Below are 23,182 nucleotides of genomic sequence, written 5' to 3'. Positions count from 1 at the left end.
ATACATGTAGGATGACAAGGGTTCAAATGTAATATGTACAAGTGTATTGCTTACAACATAAGCGCTTGCAAAGTTAAACATTTTGGTTCTATTTCATCCATAGAGTTTTCATGTAGTATAGCTTGAGATTTGTACTATAAAAGATGTAAAGTGGGCAAATGTAGTAAAATGGGTAACCTCTAGAGAAATCTAGTCAGTTTATTAACAAATAATGAGAATAAGTGTTGATTAGTATACAGTACTGTGAGTTTCAAACTAACACCATCAACAAACTGTCATTTGTTTGATAGCTGGCCTACTTTTTCCAGTTTTGAATCACAAATTAAACATAACCAGGAAGTTGATTTTATTAACATGAAAACTTTCAACAACTGTCCTAATATCCAGATCTTTAAACTGAAGAAATTAAACAAGAGAGGAATCACCGACTATCCTAACCTACTGATATTTATTGATATGAAATCAAATCAATTAAAAAAGACGATTAAATTGGCATCTTCAAGTTGTCATTAAATGTGCAAATGAAACCCTACTAACAACTGTTTGTTATTCGGTTGAATTTAAATATAGACCACTTCACTTGTGCCAGGTCGTTCTGTATCTTAATTAACAATCTGTGCTTAAAAATCCTCCCCAGAAAACTGGTATTTTATCAAGGCTGACATTCTTAAACAAACTGATGTAATAACCATAAAATTATAACAAAATAAATGAGATGGAAACCAAGTTTACATAAAATAAATGATGTATATAGGCTTCTATAGATGATTTTATCCATAGTAAAAAAGTTATTATGAAGAGTATAATAGTGTGATAAAACGTAATAAGCTAATGGAATACAATCAAAAACAGCATGGTACAGACAGACAGTCATATATAATTATTCAACACTGTTTTTTTATGCTTGATTTTCTAATATATAATGTAGGAAAAGAGTTCAGGGCACGTAAGACCTATGTAAATAAATTGTTTTTCTAGCAGCAGAAATAGAGGAAATGAACTTCAAAAACGCAATAAACAACATAAAAGCTTTCCTTATTTTTAAACCAATTTGAACTCCTGATGCTGCCATCTATCCAAAGATAATATCTACTCTTAAAAAAAAAATTGTTTCCAAATCACTCATTTCATCATTTTGTCAGGGAGTATCTCTAAAAAATATACCCATTTGACACCAAATTAAAATGTTGTTAAGACTATTTTCATATAGGGGAAAATCCTTTATTCATCCGAGGAATAATGACAAATATTTTTCTCAAGTTGAAATTAACAGTAAACATGATTTTAGTATAATTCATAAAATTCATGCATATTATCCCCCAGTCGAATAAGCTTGGAGTGGAACTTGTGCCAAAAAATCATACTTGACAAATTTAAAAAACTTTAAAAAAAAAAAATGTTCAATGGGTAAATAACCCCAAACCCCACCCTGGCTAGTAGAGTGGCACTGTATGAACCATATTCTTTTAGTTTGATCTATTTCTTAAGACCACCTCCAGATTTGGTCATAGGTCACGAGATGTAAACAGGACTAGTGCTAACCCTAACCCACAATGTCATCAACAATCAAGTGCCCTAACATTATATACATCTCGACAACCTTGACGAAATCTGGAGGTGGCCTTAAGAAATAGATCTAGCCATATTCTTCCATATAATGTGCACAAAAACTGGCAAAGAAAAGCGGCGATTTTTCTTGGCAACAATTTGCAATTTACCAACCGAGTCTCACTATCTGTCAGTGATACAAAATCAACCAACAGCATAATTTATACCTTATCTGGTCAGTAATTCCTCTACTATTGTGAAAAAGTTACCATCCTTACCATGGTTTGAGATAAAAAAAAAAAGTAAAACAAATAAGGACAGTATACAGACTGATACTCATGCAGATTTATGGAAAAAATGATAAAAAGAAAGATATTATCAATAAAAAAAAAAAAACTAAAAGATTTACTTCATTTGTGGTATCCTCAATGCCTTTCATCAATGCCGCATTTTCTGGGTCCATATTTTCATTCTCCAAAGGAGTGCCTCCGATTCCACCATTAGTAACAGCTGTATCCATTTTGTTAAATTAAGGTTTTACAGTACGCAGCACATGATAAATACTAATAATATCACAAGAAATGTTGTTATATTTCACTGTGTCCACAGATAAATGACATTTTTACATTTTAAGAATGTTTATTTAGTGAATTTCAGATTATGAATCCTTTGATTCTCAAAAACTGTCCATCCTCAAATAGTCTCATAATATTATCACCTTTTTTGTTTTTTTTGATTTAATGAACAGTAAATTCAATGAACAATCTAGTATTCTGTGAGTTCAATAGGAAGTTAAAGTAAATATTCGACATTAAATATCATCTCCCATTTCTTCCAGTTAGAATAACACTTGTAGTTGAAGACAAACTAATAAAATGGGTTGCACTTGCTTCAAACAGATAAAGTTGTTAGCTATATCGGTAAGAGCACTTGAGACGAATAGCATGTAATAATATCAGCCTTCTGGTCAACTCGCCTAAAGACTAATAACCTGCTCTTTACATGAAGTAATTGTTATTGCCTTCATTGATTAACTTTAACAGACTAATCTTAACGAACAGACAGGTATAATCTTCTTTAACAGTATTAGATGTTTTCGCTGTTGGTACCAGTTAAATCCTACTGTGACAGTCACAACTCTCATCACAGTGCACATTGCCGCTCAATCACAATGACGAGATCTGACTAGCAGAGAACTTTTCTCGCCTCCAACGTTACGACAGTCCAGATACGTATATTGAATTGAAATATTTCACAGAGCGCAGACTGGCTTCTCAACAAGGTATGGAATTAATTTTTCATGGCTGGTCTTTGAGCTAGATACGTCTATAATATAGAGTATTGTGAATTCTTACTGTCGTGTCTGCTAATCAATGCTATTTAGCATGACTAGTGTATTGATTAGATTGTTACCATCTATTGCTGTGAGAAGCTTGTGATATCTGTCATCCCATGTGACACGCTATATGGCATAACATCGGCCCCGTTATAATGCTATTACAGGCTTCTGCCTTAATACTTATAGTTATTTTCGTTATGTTTATATTCCAAACCTGTCTACAGTAGACAACCACTACAAGTAGAATCAGGTAATGTGATTTATATGATATCAATATCTTGAAATAGATCCAATACAAAAATTAATAAAAGGATGAGCTAAATGAATCTCCATTAATGTATTTTTCAATTTTAAAAATATCGCAAGAATTAATGGAGGAAAAAAAAAAACATTGACAGAAACATATTTCTTTATTTTAGATAAAACCGGTTTGGATAATTCATGTTAGAACTAGAAGTGCATAGACCAAATTAAAATGGATTTTTACTTCCAGATACATTTATTCATCAATGTATCATAAGTATGAACATTTAATCCATATTTTTCTACATGCATCTAGCCAGATGTACAGATTACCAACATTAGGTAAGTGCTTTACAGCCTCATATATTTATAACAGTTTTATGTCATAAAATGAATAAGGATGTATGGGTAAAGTAAATCATAAAATTTCTCTGTACATGTATTTAGAATTTAATTTGTCTGGTTAACAGTGTAACGTAACATTATTTTTTACTATTAACCATATTTATAAATTCAAAAACATATCTTAAACATACATTATGCAAGAGCTAAATCTGTCTATTGCAGGTCTTTCTTTAGGCCTGAAATGTAATCTAAATTATTAATTAGACATTAATTAACCTATCCAGACCATAATCAACTTTAGATGGCATCACTAGCCTGCGATCTTAGATGGATTATGAGCCGATTTACTGCATAACTTTCCTTCATGATTTAACGATTAAATGGATAATCGAGACTATGCTGTTTATCGCACTTACTTTAGTAATGGTGATCAGGGCTAGCCGGAAATTTCAAGCGCTTAGTTCTCGGTTCATAGTGGATCAATTTGAATGAAATTTTCAGCAAATTGCCTTTACATTATCTAGTTTTTAACTATTATAGTGATAACTGCCAACTTGTTATCGAATCTCCCATAATGTATCTTTAATTTGTGAAAAGTTACAGCTCCAGCCACTTTGTTGGCCATGACAATTGTAGTTTTTATTCTTTTTACATTTTTCTTTTTATGAAACTGATTTTAATCATATCGGTATGTTAAATTTAGTAAGTATGTTTCAAAACCCTGCGACCATGAAAACCATCATTTAATCTCTATAAAGAGCATCCCAGAATTTTGATAAGCTTCATTCTTTTTATCTATTAGACAATCCTAGCCAATATCCAAATAATCACTTGAAAACTATTATCTGCTGTGTGTGCACTTGGTTTTGGGATCAAGTAAGATAAATCTGCGACAAATGTTGAATTTTGAAAAAGAAACCTCTTCAATATAAAATCTTGATAAAAGTATATTGTTTCTCATATAAAAACTAAATTTTCATTAGTTAATACTAAGATATTCCATTAGTAATAAATTTATATCAATTTTTGTTTTCACGCTATAAGCTTACTGTTCTATTTTTGTCTTAATACAAATTCCTTTCTCTATATATGTATTCAAAAATCTATTAATTTGCTGTTAATTGGTGGAAAATCAGCATCCTGCTGCATATATATTATTGATTTTTGCCCTTTATTAAACAATAATTTCCTATTAAGGTGTCTAGCCTGACTCAAGTATTGCTTGATAATGATGTAACAATACAGAGGCTAATAATTGCTTCCTCTTAACAGAAATGGCCACCTATTGCTTTTCTATGTGCGATATTGATACTAATCCACAAGACATCGTGGATCAATGAAGCTTTTATCTATAACCAAGTCTACTTCACATTATGTCGATTGACTTTTCTCATAGAACTCACTCAAGTATACAGCGAATTTCCTACAGTATACAAATCTTTTATTTAAAATGTGGCCTAGTTGCTTTACGTAAATAAAAAAATATCTGTCATGGGTCATGGTGATCTTAACAACAGTATTGACTAGAAAACTATTTTGTAATGCTTGATGGATAAATAATTAGCACAACAAACAAACTTCCAACATTATCTTTTCCTATCAAATGAATAATTGATTAGCTGTTTCACTCAATAACTTTCACTCAAAGTGAGATGTAAGTCCATCTTTTTCCCTCTGGTTCATGGGTTAGATGAAAAGAAGGTACCTCTGAAAGTCTTATTTTTTTTGCTTTCAAAAAAAAATAAATAATACACTACCGGTAATTTTGATTTTTTAAAATAAAATTTTTCAAAATATTACAATTTGAATACAGAAGTTTGAATGTACAGGTCAAAGTACAGGTCAAGCCAAAGCAGTTTTTCATTCTATTTTATCCATGCATGCATTTTTATAAATATTCCAAAATCACATGTATACCTATAATATCAAATGTATCGGTATCATAAAATTCATAGTTTTACTTTAAACTTAATGAAACGGGCACTAACATTTTTGTTGCTACATATAAAACATTTATTAAGTGTTACATAACATGACAGAAGTTGGAAAATAGCTGTCATCCATTTAGAAACCTTTCCACTGGATATAAATAATAGATTAACAGTATATGTTAGAAGTCTAGTAGGTTTTATTGCTTATCATATCAATATATCTATTTTCTGTTCAATTACATCCTTTGTTTCATACTGTCAGGTAATAAAGGGCAAAACATCTAACACCAAGAAGAATAATCATCAGTGTATGATAAATGATACAGCCCGACCGACAGATTGTCCCTAACGTTTTGTCTGCTAGTATACATGTATGTGCACTGCTGACAGACAACCTCTTGCCGCCAAACCATCTAGCTTACTTAATACATTTTCCAATGCATTATTTGACAGCAGAAATAGTTTATTTTAAGTCTTGATGTGTCATTTTAAGCAATAGGAATCCCTTGCAAAGTACAATATGTTAAAAAAATAAATTTCTAATACTATAGGAATATTGGTCCAAAATGGTTCAATTCCCTTCAGTATTTACAAAATTATGTTGAAATCAAATTTCAGTGATCTATGCTGATCACTATGTAATTTGCTGTTGCCATTTTGTTCTGGGCGAACAGAAATGATAGGCCTTTTTTAAATCCAATTGAATCCAAGAGAAGAGGTTATCTAGTGTTATTATTTTGATTAAACGTTAAGTAAGTAATCTGAGTATATATTAGCATGGATTTTGCAGTGAGCAATTTGATATATTAGCGAAAAATACAAATGATGCATTGTTAGCCTTTGGATGCCACCATATTTCGCTTTGTATCAACAACTCATGGGTGAATACTTAAATAAACGTGATAGAAATTTATTGTAATAAAAAATTAGTTTGGCTTGTCGTGCAAGTTCTGGCCGATTGATTGTCACTAAAATCTCTGCTATGGAAAAATGTGCAGATGACATTGATATTGTAAACCAAGCTAGAGACTTATTATATTATGAAGATCTGTTCAAATCTTAGTTCATTTGACCAATCAGATTGCTGTCGGACGATTATATCACCTTAGATTATATATAGAGGGCGAATACACATCCTCAGATAAGCCTGAAGAGGTCGTACTGAACGAAACTAATCGCTCCTTGAGAGAAATCTTGGAAGGCTGTTCACCAACTTACAGATTTTATTTGGTTCAACTGACCAATCAGAGTACAGTCGGACAATTATATCAGCTCAGGTGGCATAATTGATCAAATTTACATGGAAGGCAGATAATCGAACTTGGTTAAGAGGGTGGGGGGTATATCTGAAGTTAATTATCAACATTTGAAAAAATCCTTAATTCACATGTCCCTTTAAGGTCATATCAATGGGTGGCACAATCAGAATGCACGAATCCATAACGGCTCCTAATTACATTTTGTCTGCTAACACTTTAATATTTCTGTTCAAATTCACACAAGGAATTTGAGTGAAAATATCAAACATTAGCTTTTTGAAAAGCTGAAGACATATCTTTCCATTTCAATGATGTTTACACTTACATAGTCTAGTGAGATAGAAAGTTAGTGTGCACAGAATATTATGTGTGCTATGAACACACCAAAACCGTACGAGTTCATACTCAATTTAGATACAATCTGAAATCAAGTGAAAACTGTAAGAAAAATGTACTTTGTTTTTTATCTTTTTATACCATGTAAGAAATAAACAGCAGAGCACTTGAAAAATCAATTGTTCAAACACCAAGATATGAAAACAGAAATGTTGCATTATGAGAGTACACAAAAATCAAAATCACATTTTAAAGGAACATCAAGAACAGGCATGTCGTAAAAATATTATGGCTGTAATCTGCTGTTATTCTTACTGCAAATCAGAGAGGTTAAAGCTGAACATTATCACTCTCAACAAGAAAGTAAACATAACTAGTTTTGGATATCATATTCAAAGTCGGTTACAGTAATGCACTATTTACAAGTTTTCATTAAACTTTGAAAATCAATCAATTCTGGTTTAAATTATGGCCACTTAAAATTTACATTGGATTCTATTGATTTCCACTGCCGTTTAGAAAATAGTCCAAGCATTATTCAAATCGCTTGATTCTAACTTAGTTACAATAAGTGCAGGGGGACTTAACCACACACAAACAAATACAAATAAACTTGGTTTCTACTGCCATCTTGTGATGTATGGAGCAGAAAAGTAGGACATTAAACCCTGTTTCTTTTCATATCTTTAAGTGCATTAGATATATAAAGTATGCATTTTTGACCTTTGAAAACTATGAACACTCTTTCTTGTTGTCTTTAATTTAAAAGTTATAACAGCGATGGCCAGGCATATAATGGTAAGTAGAATCAAAATAATTATTAACCAAGTAGTAAAGATCCAGAAAGCACTAATGTCTCTTTAAAATTAATTAGTCAGTCCAGATGTAAATGTCTGAAAAAATTATGACTAATTGCATGTGTTTTGTAAAAAAAAATCGATTGAATGGTTTGCATTAGAATATACAATGTGTCGTAATTCCTTCCAAGTATTTCAACATACATGTAACAGTAAAATATAACTATAGATTACAAACTGCAACATAACAGTAAAATATGAACTATAGATTACAAGCTGCAGAAAACATTAAATTGTCTTTCCTGTTTGGAATCTCTGTATGTCCTATAACAGAGTATACAGGGCATTAGGTAGTCAAGTAGTCTAATGCAAACTCTTTAGATCGTAAGGCCTGTCATTGAGTCAAGTTACTTGACAAAGAGTAGGGTCGCCTGCCTAACCTTGTGGGTTTTGTCCGGGTCATCTAACTTCCTCTCACTAAAGAAACCTACATGCATGTGAATTATTGAAATAAAATTGTATCAAATCGTATGTTATGACATTGTTTGTGCTGGTTGGACACTGTATACAAATTGGGTACTGTAACATCAAAACTAATATTAGATATTTAAAAAATCCCCGAGCAACAGCAGTACTTAAGAGACTTAGGTAGACGTAAGAGGTGGTTTAATCATAACCAGAAACGTTATGATGATTAAACTACCCCTTCCTAAGTCTGTTTATATGGCTGTTTCACGAGGTTTTTTAAATATCTATTTATGCTCCGCCAGCATCATTGTTTGATCCAGCAACTACACAGATCTATCGGCCTATCTAGCATTTGCTATTCTAATAAGGGAGTGTTGGCTGTTGCTATTCCTCCTTTTGTATCCAAAAGACTAATATTAGTTGCATTCCAGAAGAGACAATTAATGTCAAAAAATGACTGAGGCACTACTTTAAATTTTGCATTGGAGACAGAGAGAGAGAGAGAAATGGAGTTTAATGTCCACTCGACACAAACTAGGTCATTTCGGGACTAACATATGGTTTAATTTTATTTCAATAATTCACTTGCGCGTAGGGGTCTTTAGCAGTGGGAGGAAACCGGAGGACCCGGAGAAAACCCACGAGGTTGGACAGGCGAAAAATTTTGCATTGGTGTCATGCTAATAATTGATGATATACACTATTCATTTCATTTTCATTAAAAGCCATTTCTCTCATTCAAAATGTTTTTAACAGTTCCTAATGACAAGACAAAAAGAATGAATAATTGATGCTCTCTTTCTAAAAACCAGCTCCCTCATGTGTAATGATACCAGATCATCACCTTTTAAGTTGTTTTTAAAAGCACGATCAATTTGAAAAAGGAAGGATGAAAAACAATTTTATTGGGGGGTAAGATCAGTAAAACTAGATTTTAAAGAAAATAGAAAATCAGTGTACAATATGATCTAGAACAATATAACCTAACATGCGTTATTTCCTTGGATATACTTTCAGCCTGATGTAATCTAGCGTAAACAAGGAGTGTAATTGTGAATGGAGATGGAATATTGGAGAATAATTTGAGTACTAATTAACACATATTGTAGCAAGAGAAAATTTGAGCTGCCATCACGTAATGTGCTGTCGTATCTTTATCCAAGTAATTTACGTGTATTTGTGTATTGATAGTGTGCTGTTTGATGAGACTAGAGAAGGAACTGGTCGAGCGGTTCTATTAGAACCAATCTATACAGCTAATAATATGGAAACACAGTATTTAGATCAAGAGGAAATGTGATTATTTTCAAATTTATATGAAATGATAACAAGTAATCAGTACTGGTTGGTGGTAAGTATCTTTTTATTTATACAAATATCTCTCTTGGGTTCTATTATTTAGTACTTTTATCACTGTTTACGTTTAGTTCCATGACAATAACAAACACAATCCCTTTAATCCAGAAAGGTGGACGCCTGTGAATGTTTTGTGTGCGCTTTAGGTCATAAGGTCTGTCATTGAGTCAAGTGGCGGGGTTTTGATCCATTCTCCAGTTTACTCCCAGTGGTAAAGACCCCTATGCGCAAGCGAATTATTAAAATAAAATTGAACCATATGATAGTCCCAAAATTACCTAGTTTGTGTCGAAAGTTCTTTAACTTGTTTAATTATAACATTGATTTAAAAATCCTAAAACTTAAAGCATCATTAAATGCAACTTCCTGGAATAATATTCCCTGTTTAAATATGTGTCGATAAGTTACCATAATCACTGGCCATTTTGGTCGGCAATACTATATACCGGAAAACACTGGAAAACAACCGGAAAACACCAGAAAACAACCGGAAAACTATCGGAAAACACCATGTTATACTGAATACCGGAAAACCACTAAATACCGGAAAACACACTAAATACCGGAAAACACACTAAATAGGTAACAAAAAGCATGGTCCTCTGTTTGCGGGGAGTTAGGTTTAGGGTTAGGGCTACGGTTAGGTTTTTCCGGTGTTTTCCAGGGGACCAGCGGTGGGTTAGGTTTAGGTTTTTCCGGTGTTTTCCAGAGGACCAGGCTCCGAGTTACCTATTTAGGATGTTTTCCGGTATTTAATGTGTTTTCCGGTATTTAGTGTGTTTTCCAGTATAACATGGTGTTTTCCGGTAGTTTTCTGGTGTTTTCAGGTATATAGTATAGCCCATTTTGGTTGCAAATTAAATTAAAGTAAATTCCCTTTCTGTGGTGCTGTATTTGAGAAATATTTAGGGTAACTGCATGTTTCAAATCCATATAAAGATTGGACTAGATTTGTTTTTAAATTACTAACATTTCAACTTTAAATGATAGAATTTGCTTTTTTATTCATAATTGTGAAGGAAGATCAATGGCATAAAATTCTCATTTTACTATTCCCAAGTTTTTCAATATGATGAAACTAATAAGAAAATATCAAGAAGTATATCTTTAAGAAGATACTGATGACTCATATTCCTTAAAGCAATGGTAATGAGCATGTCAATTCATGAAATACTTCTGCCCTTGTGAGTAAATGACTATAGTTTTCATTGGTTTACTATTAAAATAATTTACACAAACCTCTGGTAATTTTTATTTTGTATTTCTATTAAATGGTTAACTGTTACACATCTCTCAAACAAGCATTGATAAAGCTTTTTGGAGACCCAAGATTCAGTTTAATACAAGTGGCATTGGTAGAGAAATTGAGGGTAGAAATCTTGAGACAACTGTATGAATTCATAACATCTGTTTGTTTTTAGCCAACCTCTAAAGAAGTTGAGGTAAAAAACTCGCCCCACTGTGCATTTCATGTGTCATCGGTAATTCGCTCTGGAGATCGTATTGGAAAAATATATTATCTAATGGCTGTTTATCGTGATATCAGGTTTTCTGCCAGGGGAATATTCAATGTCTTTTTACATTTACCCAAAAGCTGATCAGTGAAACCATCAAATATAGAATGCAAATTAATACCTCGGATTACTAGCGTTGAAGACAGCGCGATTTAGAGATTCACAATCCCTGTCAAGATGTTTAAATTGTGCTGAACATATTTTTAACAATATCAGATACTATCTTCATAACAGAAACAGCATTTTTGCACAGAAAACCTTTGGTTTGTCATTTCTATTACACGAACAGCATTTTTAAATATTTTTTTTTTTATTTTAACATTATACTGAACATTATTCACGATTAAAGGGTTAAATTAGATTGCATTTATTGTATTTCTTTCTTTTTTTCTGGTTTTAAATTGCTCTAACTTCTAATTAAACGCAATGACAAACCTTATGATCTAAAGTGCTCACATACAATAGATTGTTTAATGAAGTGATAATGTGTGTGTAACCATCACTTCAGGAATATACTTTACATGTATGTATAGGACAAAGAAATGATAAGAATAATACAAATAGCCCATACTGAATTACTTCCCTTTAATAATAATAACAAAATTGTATCGAGCGGTGCAAAGCTTTTCATGACTGAATTTTATGAATGGATCTTTAAATTTATGATTTATACCCTGTGATTTTTGTATAATCCTATTCACCTTTTCAAACATACATGTATGTCTGAGGAATATATATTTTTATAGGATGTCTTATAATTTTGGATCAATAGACTCTTGTATAGAAATTTTTTATTTACATGGTGATTGACGTCAATGAAATCTTCAAAATCGTTTTTCTTTGATTTTCATACTGAAATATTTTCATTACGGTACATAGCAATCTATATCTTATGAAGATCTTTTCATTATGAAATTTTGTTATGTTTTCTTTCAATATCAATTCTTTTTTCTATACATGTCTTCAATAAATTAGAAGCATGTTCTGTCTGAGCAATGTTTTATTATAGTCATAGCAAGTTGTATGCCAATTGACCATCATCTTTAGCCGGTTTGATGCACAAATGTCTTCATTAAACAATATTAAATGCAGAAAAGTAAGGCATTATAAAGTCTAACATCTTGCTTTTTGGCACTTAACCCATCCCTCATTATGTATGGAGCCAAATCGTTGCCATATTAAGAAAAAATATGATGGTTTAAATGGCAAAATTATCAGTCAAAATGGCATTTTCGAGATTTTTCAAATGTAAATATTACATAACACAAAATCACTATATTAGTATCAAAACAAAAATGTAAATATCTAGTAATGTATTTTCACTTTATACTTTTCGCATTTGAAAATTCACTGTTACTTTTTCATCTTTGCATTTTCAACCATCAGATTTTCTCCACTGCATTTCAACTATCACAATTTTCTCCACTGCATTTCAACTATCACAATTTCTCCAATCTAACTGACCATATAAGGAAAGGGGCGTTTTTCCAATTTCGACTTAAGCTGACGTCATAACTCATCTGTTTTTATCGTCTGGACTAAAATTAATGCTCCCTGAAAATAGGCGATTATTCTTAATAGTAAGGGAGTATTTCAAACACAAAACTGTGGTTTTACAAACATATTCTAATTTTGTGAGATATTTAAACGTTATTATGAGAGAAGTTATTAGATTAATTCAAATTTTTAATATCAAACTTGTTCGTCCTAACCAAATCACTTAATACATCTAAGCACCAATATTGTAAATGTTAAATCATTAAAGGCTCCTTTAACTCGGGCACATGACATCATAAATCAACGTTGATGTAAGTGGCTAATGCATTCGGAGTACCTTATCATGATCGATTGAAAAGGTAAATTAAAATATTCTGGGATGCCGACCCAGTGAGAACAATAATGTACAACTGTTTTCCAAGATATTTTATTTCATTTTTTATCAATGTAAATTTATTGCATCGTCTGATAACTGTAAAGCTTTTCTTAATTGATTGAGGCAGTCAGACACCTCTTCATTAGTTACACATATTTCAGATATAATGCCAGCAATCTGCTCATATTCATGCCGATGTTCTGTCAAAGATTTGTCCGGTCTATTAAGACAATGAGCTAACCTCAAGGTTCGATGATATAACTCATTAAACAAAAAGTTGTCTGACATGCCAACCAATTTATTTGATTTTTTCCAAAACAATAATCAATAAAATCGGACAATCTTGAGAGTCATGAATAACCAAATGGAGCATTGATTGTAGCCGAGACGTTAAATATTGACTTCCTATGACATCAACTTCGGCTGAACCTGGAACCACACCCTCTGTCCATTTGATTGAAAAATTTTGGTGGTTGAAAATACAATGCATGGTGAAATTCTTATAGTTGAAAATGCAAAGATGAAAAAGTCACAGTAAAAGTTAAAAGGTGAAAAAACATGAACAGATTTTTACATTGTTAATTTTTGTCGAGCAACTTTTGTTTTGATACTAATATATGTCCATCTTTACCATTTTGACTATGATAATTTTGCCATTTTAACCATGACATTTTCTCTTAATATGGCAACGATTCGACTCCATAATTATGGTGTAACTACATGTACATACATTTTGAGTTTCATCACTTTTTCTGCACTTAGCCAGCTAATCATTTCAATACCTAGGTCATTTCAATTTGTTACAAACTATAAGTTTACAACAATAAAGGATAAGGGGAAATAACTCCAACATTTATTGTCTGAAAGACAGACAAAAGGGATTCAAATTAAGATTATTTGTCATGTTTATGAAATTGTAAATGATTCATAATATTTCATTGCCTCATAAAATATTGAATGATTTTAAGTTCACACAATACATTTCTTTGGACTATATATATCATATTCATTGTATATATATAAGAAATATGTGGTTAATGAGTTCATGGGGTTGAAGGTACATGTACCAACACTGTTTCTGTTGGTGAAAAAGTAAGGTGATTGAAGTCAACAATATATCTTAATTGTGTGAGCAGGAAGAAGTTAATTAAGATAAAGTACAAGTATCACAATATAGATAGTCCACTATATAATCCTATACTCTACAATAACTGCCAATTTGCTACAATTGCGACCACCACGATAAATATAGACCAGATAACAGGACTTGGGGGAATTAAAATGTTGAAAGACTAGACATTCCTATTTTAACTCACAGACCTATAGTGTTTAATACTGTTCAGTAAAAACCATTTGTTAGCAATACATGAACTTTAAACTCTTGTGGTTCTATCCATGCAATTATTATTTCACTCAGTTCTAGACTCAACGATTCACTTTGCAATTATCAACAATACCTGTGTCTGTAACCATATTACTCTAATCATGTATTTTGATTTTGATTTTGATTATTACCAAAGTAATAATAACAGTTGTGTAAACCGGTCTTGAACATCCAGGGTCCAGGGTTTTAATATATGGCACGGATGTGAGGGTTGTTAGTTAACTTCATACATAGGCCCTAAACAGGCCCCGAAAAAAGCAGTGGTCCAAGGTTGCCACAAACTGGTGAGGACCTTCAGTTAGGACTAAACTTATATGTATTTTATTGATTTGTTATTTTGTATATTCCTATCATGGTCTTGAATGTTTTTGATGGAGGATCCCAATAGACCTTATGTGCCGCAGTCTGTATTTCTACAACTCAATCTTTTTTAAAACCTGGCGTTAACAAAGGATTGTAAACTACAGTGGTCTGCTAGATGGCATTAAAACCAAAACTTGTGTAGGCCTAGTAGTCTAGATCTTATTAATCGGACAAAATATCTAGAGGTGGTCTCATCAATATTCTATTCTATCATCCCTCACTACAGCTTTATACTCTACTATTATCCACCAACACACCAGCCAACAATTGATTTTTCTCCAGCCATTGGCAATGCTACAGCTTCAGATCACTGTTTCAAGCGTTAGCTTTTTTTTTCACGTCTTTGATAAAAAGCAGAAATTAGATTGAATTTTTTCTGAAAGCCAACACCTTGCTGTAAATTAATATCTAGAACTGGAATCCAATGTCTTAACATTTTTTTGATAAGCTTACATTTGATAAAGGGTCATAACTACAAGACCTGAAAGATCATGCAATAAACTGTTGTCTGTCTGATGTACTCAAATAGCAGGGACTAAACTATCTTGAAAGTTGAAAGATTACATTGGATAACTAGCCAGCAAGTATTACTTTCCCTTCATTAAAAGTGATGTAGGTACCGGTAGACCTACATCTATAAATGTTGGCTTATATTTTCTTAAAATGCTATTTGTAACAAAATATTTGCTTGTACAAGACATAAAAAATTGCAACCATAAGAAACACTGGTTTTGATTTTAAAATTGAGATCTTGAGATAAGGAAATATGAGTAATGAATCACTCTCTCTCGTGATTTTATTTGAAGAAGAGTAGCAAGCATCACAGCGTGCAAAGTAAAAACTTGTCACTGACTTGCACCATATCTAACTAAGGCCCGGGAATGAATGATCACTGTTATGACAAGGCCTAAAATCCAATGGCAATTTATTAGGGGCCCAATTTATTAGGCTAAATGGACAATGCAGTTGTTATATGTCAACAAAATAAAAATCATTGTAACAAGAGAGAGGGAGAGAGCAAGAGAGAGAGAGAGAGAGCGAGAGAGAGAGAGAGATTAACACCAACTCAACACAAACTAGATCATTTTGAGACTAACATGGTACAATTTATTTCATTTCAATAATTTGTTTGCTGCGTTCAGGTCTTTAGTTGTGGAAGGAAACCTTAGGACCTAGAGAAAACCCATGAGGCATGACAGGCAGCCCCACTCCTTGTCACTCACAAGCCGGGGAATCGCAACAATGCCACTTGGCTCAATGGCAGACCTTATGATCTAACATGTTAACCATTCGGCCCCCGCCCCCGCCCCCCCTGGAAATACACAAGACAACTCTATGGAATACAAAATTACATATATTATTACTGAGCGACATTTCTACTAGCTCTCCCTCTAGTCTTTATCATTCAACCAATGATATTCCATGTCAGGTGTAAATAAATATAAGTTTGTATGTACCACGTCAAAAGCTCGTAATAGTATTATTGATTAAATGATTTTATTGTAAATAACATGTATGTGGCAAATAATAACATGGAATAAATAGAAAATGGCAGCCAGTTAAAGAGTGTTCCAATTCATTACATTTAATGTATTTATGATGTAGAAATTCAATAAATTTCATAGATCTAGAAGAAATAATCTCATGGATCATACGTACGAACAAGATTGATAATCACTATAGTATAATGTCATGAAAGCTTGTCTACATGTATATTCATGATGTGATAGATACAATGTCTGTTCAATACACAATTTAACTAAGGCCTCCTCTACAGTTCTACCATCAGAATATATTTGATAACATTAACCCAACTATGATTTAGATGAATCGGTATGAAACAGATTTTACATTTTATTGTTTTCCTGTTTAAACAATTCACGAAGAACTATGTACCGGTAGATTTCATTTAAATTTAAAATGTCTGAATTCTGAAGTTTCTTAAATTGTATGTCCTGTATATCCTGCAATTTGCAAGATTTCAGGTCATTCTCACTAGCCAACGCCCAACAAAGCTAATCTTGGCTTTAGACACTGCAACTGCTCATAACTAGAGTTTCTTAGACCACCCAGTTACATGAATAGCTGTGCACCCCCAAAAACTAGTATACAGTCCTAAACCATTCCCATATGTCCTGGTTTTGATTTTAATCTTTAATAGTATTTGTTATGCAGGAATCTTCCATTCAATTTTCCGGGTAATGAACTAGCATATGAATCATGAATAAATGAAGACATGCCTCCACAAGACAGAAACCATGAATTGCTTAATTGACCGATTTTCTATTTGAATACGCTAATATCAATTTACTATTTGAATACGCTAATACCAATTCTCTGTTTATCCTAAAATACATCTGATTTAGTTCTCTTAGACAAGTTATTTTCAACAATGTTTTGCTTTCACAATATTGATTAGAAATAGGGAAGATGAGGGAAGACAGGTACAGACGTTAAGATCAACAACTGATAAGATTAAACCTATCTTTTGATTCAACTAACACACATTCTTTTCCAATAAGTTTAATTAAGATTTTTTTTCCATATGCCTATTTATTTATAAGACTTGGCTACTTTACTGAAAAATTGTAAATTTATTTTAGGTTTAAATAAAAATAACATTTATGTTTATATAACAAATGTCATTTGGTTTGGATTTACCAATTAATGAATTAATGAACAAAATCTATATTTAGTAACAATTTGTATGAGTTTCTTTTACACCACAGACATATCTCTTAAATTATTAACTTACATTATTAATTCACACCAAAAATAGACACACAATATCATATATTGTATCGGTACTAGTAACCTTACATTTTGTAATGTTCTTTGAATTCAGTTTTAAGCAAGACTTGAGAAAATGTCCAGCAATAATAAGTGTAAACTTAAGTAAAGTAAAAATTACTGTTTCTAAAATATTTTCCCCATTTATTTTCACTTCAAAAAAATATTAAACAGACATTATGCAAGAGCTAAATCTGCCTATTGCAGGTCTTTCTTTAGGCTAGACATGACCATAATCAAGTCTCAATGGCATTTGATGGGTCTGATTTTCCAGGTTGGAATCCGATCTGAGGTTCAACGGCTGTCGATGATTAACCCTAAAAATGGATAATCAAGACATTGATTATCATTGTAAGAACTGTAACAATGACAATCGCGGTTACAATGTTATCAAAATGGGAATTTCTTCACTTATGCATCAAGTAATTTGACTGAAATTTTCAGCATATCCCTTTTACTCATTATCTATTTTTTTTTAACTATTATAGTGAGAACTGTCAGCTCTATATCTACAATGTAATCTTCCATAATCCTGCTTTAAGTTTGTTATATTTTACAGAAACTAATAGTTAAACTTGAAGTCAAATCATGAGCTTGAAAACTGTGTGGTTCTGTGGGCTTAATTTCAGTGTGGAAGACCTAATCTCATGTTAAAATCACGATATAAATATTTAATATTTTGAAAAGGTTAGACCAGTTGTTTAATATCCTTTATCTTATAATACAACAAAGAGCTGACCTGATGATACAGTCTGTCCGACACAACTTGTACATTGTGGATAGTTCATTGTGAACATATGTTTTGCTACGAAATCAATCAATTCAAGTTGTCAATAACCATAAATAATGCAAACAAACACGTAGAACAACAAATACGGAGAGATTTTATAATATATACACCTCTACAAAATATGATGTACAATGCTCACAATACTATATGCCTGTGGAAAGCCTTTTTATAGTATAAATCAAAAACATTATTTGTGAAAATAAAAGCTAACAGTGTAATTCGATTATCTTTGAGAGTGATGCATTGGGATTGAAAAATGTTTTTTTTTTTCAAAATGTGGAAAAACAGTGATGGTCATAGATAATTGTTCATTTAAACTTTTAAAGAAACATTTAAATCTAGCATATTTATCTCTGCAGGGTGTTTTCTAAATATACAAATAAAAAAGTCCAGGTAATACTAAATGTATATATCTTATACATGTAAGGGTTTTGCTCAATGAGGTAACCTGTGTACCAGTACTGTGGCCTTACCCATATACATTTTGTTTATAGCATTTCATCATATTTATATACAACTAGCAGTTGACCCAGCGTAGCACGGGTATACCCATGAACCAGAAGTAGCAGAACTCTGAAATCGATGGTGGTAGTCCATCGTCACCAGCTGCAGGCCTATGTTACTCCCCATTCCGAGATACCTCTCTCTATATTCCAATTTTCAGCCTCGGGACAGCCCTAGTGTAGCCATCAACCCCGAACAGACAAACAAACGACAGTCACAAATATTAGTATAGATTTGTGGGATTTGTTTTCTTATCATACGATATGGGTCCAGGAACAGCTTTATTGGAATTGTGTGTAACTCTAAAGAGGTGCTTGATTGTCAATGCAGAATGTTCCAAATCAATGGAATTACAATCGTGTGACATGAAATTGAGTTCTGTGATACTTCTGCCAGTCCCAAATATAGGCTATGATTATTAATTCTGATAATATATCAAATTAAGCCATGCCTCTTCGCTCAAAATTTTCATGTTTACTTGATTGCCACCTATCAATGGATGAGTGAATTTAATTTTGGAATGTTCGATCAAGTATTCCCACAATTTCGACATAGTCTGAAAGTTGATATCAATCAGTGTTTAATTACTAACACTAATTAACAGTCTGGATTAAGGTAGTTTACAAACGTACCGTACTTCACTTGTCTACTGTTACTGTTACCTTGAAATATGATGATGAATAATGTTGAAAATTGCATTGAGGTTTTACATCTACAGTACTCTGCTTTTCTCAACAGAGGGAGTCCCAGTGGCTCAGCTAGTAAGAATGTAGTACACTAATTTGGAGGTCCCATGTTTGATCCTGGTGTGGGCCAAGAAAGTTCACCAGGATTTTTGGCGTGGTTTCCCTGCCAAGGGAACGTGTCTGTCTAGTGATATTTCCCATATAACACACTGTACGACATATGATTGTCTTAATCAGCCCAGTCGGTGCAAAAGTAGGATGTTAAACCCCATTTTATTTCATTTGTTGTCAACAGAAGAGAAAGAACATGGTTACATTAGAAATCTCTTCCACTGAATCGTAATTATCACTCATATTCAAATAAGAAATGTACCGGTATTTCAAAAATATTGCTAATAAACTGTATACAGTAATCCCTTTGTTAATGAATTGATGTAAATGTACGTCACAATTTTATGTTGTCTTTAACTGATGTTTTATTTAATACATGTGTACATGTAGTAATACCAAATCTCCCTTAAAAATAATTTTACAAAAATCAATTAGATAAAAATAATTCTCTCAGCAAATGATGCCATATTGAACCTTGTGTAAGCCAAATGGCCAATAATAACTTTCCTTTTTTAAATTTAACATTAATACATGTATACCCATGGTGTTCAAAGCATTGTTTACATGAATTAAATTTTGAAAAGTGTATGGTACCTACTTTTAGTTATTATCAAAAAAATGTCAGAGGGGACAAATTGTGAAACAGAAACATTGACAATTATAACAATAAACATACTCCTTGGTTAGATACATGTAACATTTCAGCCTTAGAAGGATAGAATAGAAATGATTATTGTTCAGTCACAAGATCCTAGAGAAAAGACCATGGTGACATGAAATCAAAAGGAAGTATTATGAACTTTACATGGCCATCAGTTAAAATTGATCAATTTTAGGGGCATTTTTTAGCATGTATGGTCTGCGTTTAACTCCAACAGATGGTGTTTTTTAAGAATAAAAACATGAACCTGTGCCAACTATGATCATTAGCTTCTACCTGTGTCTTTTGTGTCTTACATTTTATGTGAATTCAAACAGAAAGTGGCATCATTTTCTCCAGAAACCACTTTTGAGAAATATCATAACACACTATTCTGAGAAAGACTAATGTTTTTAATTCAATTACCGTATTGGTAATATTCAACGATGAACTCAATGAAAAACTATGCACCCGTCCAGCCATTAAAGCTCACGTCTTAAAGTTCAGTTAAGATGGTTAAAGTCTTGACAGATTTCCAAAATTAAATTGAAACTGTGTATAAATAGCAAAGAGTTGATAGTCTAGTCTGTTCCATGAAGTTAATCAGTTTCCAAGCTATCCAAACTGGATCACTGTCTGGACATGTATAACGTATAAGCATGTAAATGTTTCTTTGAAATATCACACTGTGGGAAATTAATAGAAATGGTATCCCGATCACAAATATATCAAAGTAATAATTATTTTCAGAATATTTAGTGCATAGCCTATGCCGAATCTGTTGATGTTCATTGTTTCAAATAGGGCCCCAGGGGTATGCAATGAATGACAACACAATGCAAGTGTTTTTTTTAAACTACAAATTAGTAATGAATAATGAGCTACAAACTTATATAAAAAAATCAAGGATTTTTTTGGAAACACTGCAATTTGGCACCCTGGAATGATTTACAAGTGAAAATGATGTGTAAAATTTCAAATTCAATGGAGATATGGGTACCATTTGCCTTGTATTGGTCTTTCATGAAGAAGAATATATTTTGTTATAGGGACACCCCCCCCCACCAATCCCGCTTACTGCTCCATAAACGCTTCAGTTGTCCTTATTTTTATCTGACATAATTCATATTGCTGACAAGTGCCCATACTAATCAGATTTGTGCTGACACAAATATTCATTATTAACATGGTTTCTTGTAATACATGTATGTGGGCCTAGAATTTTGAATGAAGAAACAAAGACTAGAAATTTGTAAAACCAAATTAAATTACTGCACTTACTTCATCAGTAACCAAATTTGCTTGCATCTGCAACTCCTGTAATTCTGTCCTCATAGTATTATCTTCTGTTGGTAAAGTTGCTGGTGGTGTTGTAGCCATCTTGATATCTCGAGTTTTCTTAATTCAATTTAAGTATTAAGTGCAACTTGAAAAACTGAAAGTATAAATATAAACATTAATAAGAATGTGCACATTTAATCTTTTTAAGATTTAATAAATTTATTTGAATTAACATTTTATTTCCTTTAAATATGCCTGTTTATTTCATTGATAAGATTCAAAAAGTATTAGGGTAATTCCCTGTCAAGTGGTTCAGTGGTTGTCATATTAATACTAGTCATATTATTTTTCAGTTTTACATAGGGGTAACTTTACATGTACAGTATTGTACGAACCTATAACATATTTTTTCATAACTTTAGGGAAATTGGTCTATTTGGATACTGAATGACCCATGAATGAGCTGAACCGTAATCATGCCGATTATATCAAATGTCTCTGAGGTCACGATTGTTTTCAGTAGATCAGACAGCCGTAGTTTATTGGATTATAATAAAACTCTACCTTAAACATACATTATTCAAGAGCTAAATCTGCCAATTGCAGGTCTTTCTTTAGGCCGGAAATGTTATCTAAATTATTAATTAGACATTAATTAACTTATTCAGACCATAGTCAACTCTCGATGGCATCGCTAACCTGCGATATTTACTGGATTATGATCCCATTTGCTGCTCGACTTCCATTCATAATTTAATCATGAAATGGATGATATGATGATGATCAAAACTATGTACAGACTTTAGTAATGATGATCGAGGCTAGGTCGAAATTTCAATTGCTTAATAATCTGTTCCTACATGTAGTGGATCAATTTGACTGAAATTTTCAGCAAATTGCCTTTACATTATCTAGTTTTTTAACTATTATAGTGAGAACTGCCAGCTCTTTATCTTATCTCCCATAATGTATCTTTAACATAGTATGGTAATTTAAATGTACATGTATAGGGTGTATATATTAAGTCCATTAGTACTGATACTATACATGTAACTGTTTAAACAAAAATTAATATCTGTTAAAACTGTCATTCGTTTGCTGTCGATTTCTTTCTTCTGACATTTGTGTAGCACAAATCCCTTGATTTACTTGAAGATAGGTTGCCAGGCAATGAAACATACGCCAACAGCAGCTAAGTCGTCCGGGCAGTCAACATGTGTTGTCGAATATTTTTTCTTTTGTCAGTAAAGAGAACATTTACCACACATGAAAATTTGATTGCGAGTAATAACCCATGAAATAATTATCAGAAAACATTAGAATTTGTTTCGATTGTTTGTCTCATGACCTTAAAACAATTTATATTAGCTTTAGCCTCTAGAGTGAATGAATGCATGAAATGGATATTTAGCCTCTAGAGCTCCAACAATATATTTCAAGAGATCAAGGGCCATAACTTTGGCAGTAACTATCGGAAATTGCTGAAAATCAATAGGCTTTTTCGTCTCATGACCTTAAATACTGTGTATATATTTAAAGTCAATCGGATATTAACTTTAGCAATTGTGGACTACAGACAGCCGGACGGGGGCGATGACAATATACGACCACATTTCAATGTGGG

General features: G+C 32.3%; 1 protein-coding gene across 3 annotated transcripts in view; it reads right to left on the bottom strand.

The window, feature by feature from the left end:
* LOC126820583 (synaptosomal-associated protein 25) overlaps positions 1 to 23,182 on the bottom strand; it is a 66,961-nt gene that overhangs the window by 41,511 nt on the left and 2,268 nt on the right. For all 3 annotated transcript variants that reach the window (XM_050548633.2, XM_050548632.2, XM_050548634.2), the window contains exon 2: positions 21,559 to 21,712. In XM_050548633.2, coding sequence (XP_050404590.1) covers positions 21,559 to 21,657 — 99 coding nt within the window. In that variant the 5' untranslated portion in view covers positions 21,658 to 21,712. The remainder of the gene's footprint in view (positions 1 to 21,558; positions 21,713 to 23,182) is intronic.

This window comes from Patella vulgata, chromosome 5 (assembly GCF_932274485.2).
Source record: "Patella vulgata chromosome 5, xgPatVulg1.2, whole genome shotgun sequence".
Lineage (NCBI taxonomy): Eukaryota > Metazoa > Mollusca > Gastropoda > Patellidae > Patella > Patella vulgata.
The sequence above is the reverse complement of the archived record's forward strand: the minus strand, read 5'-3'. Positions and strand labels throughout refer to the sequence as shown.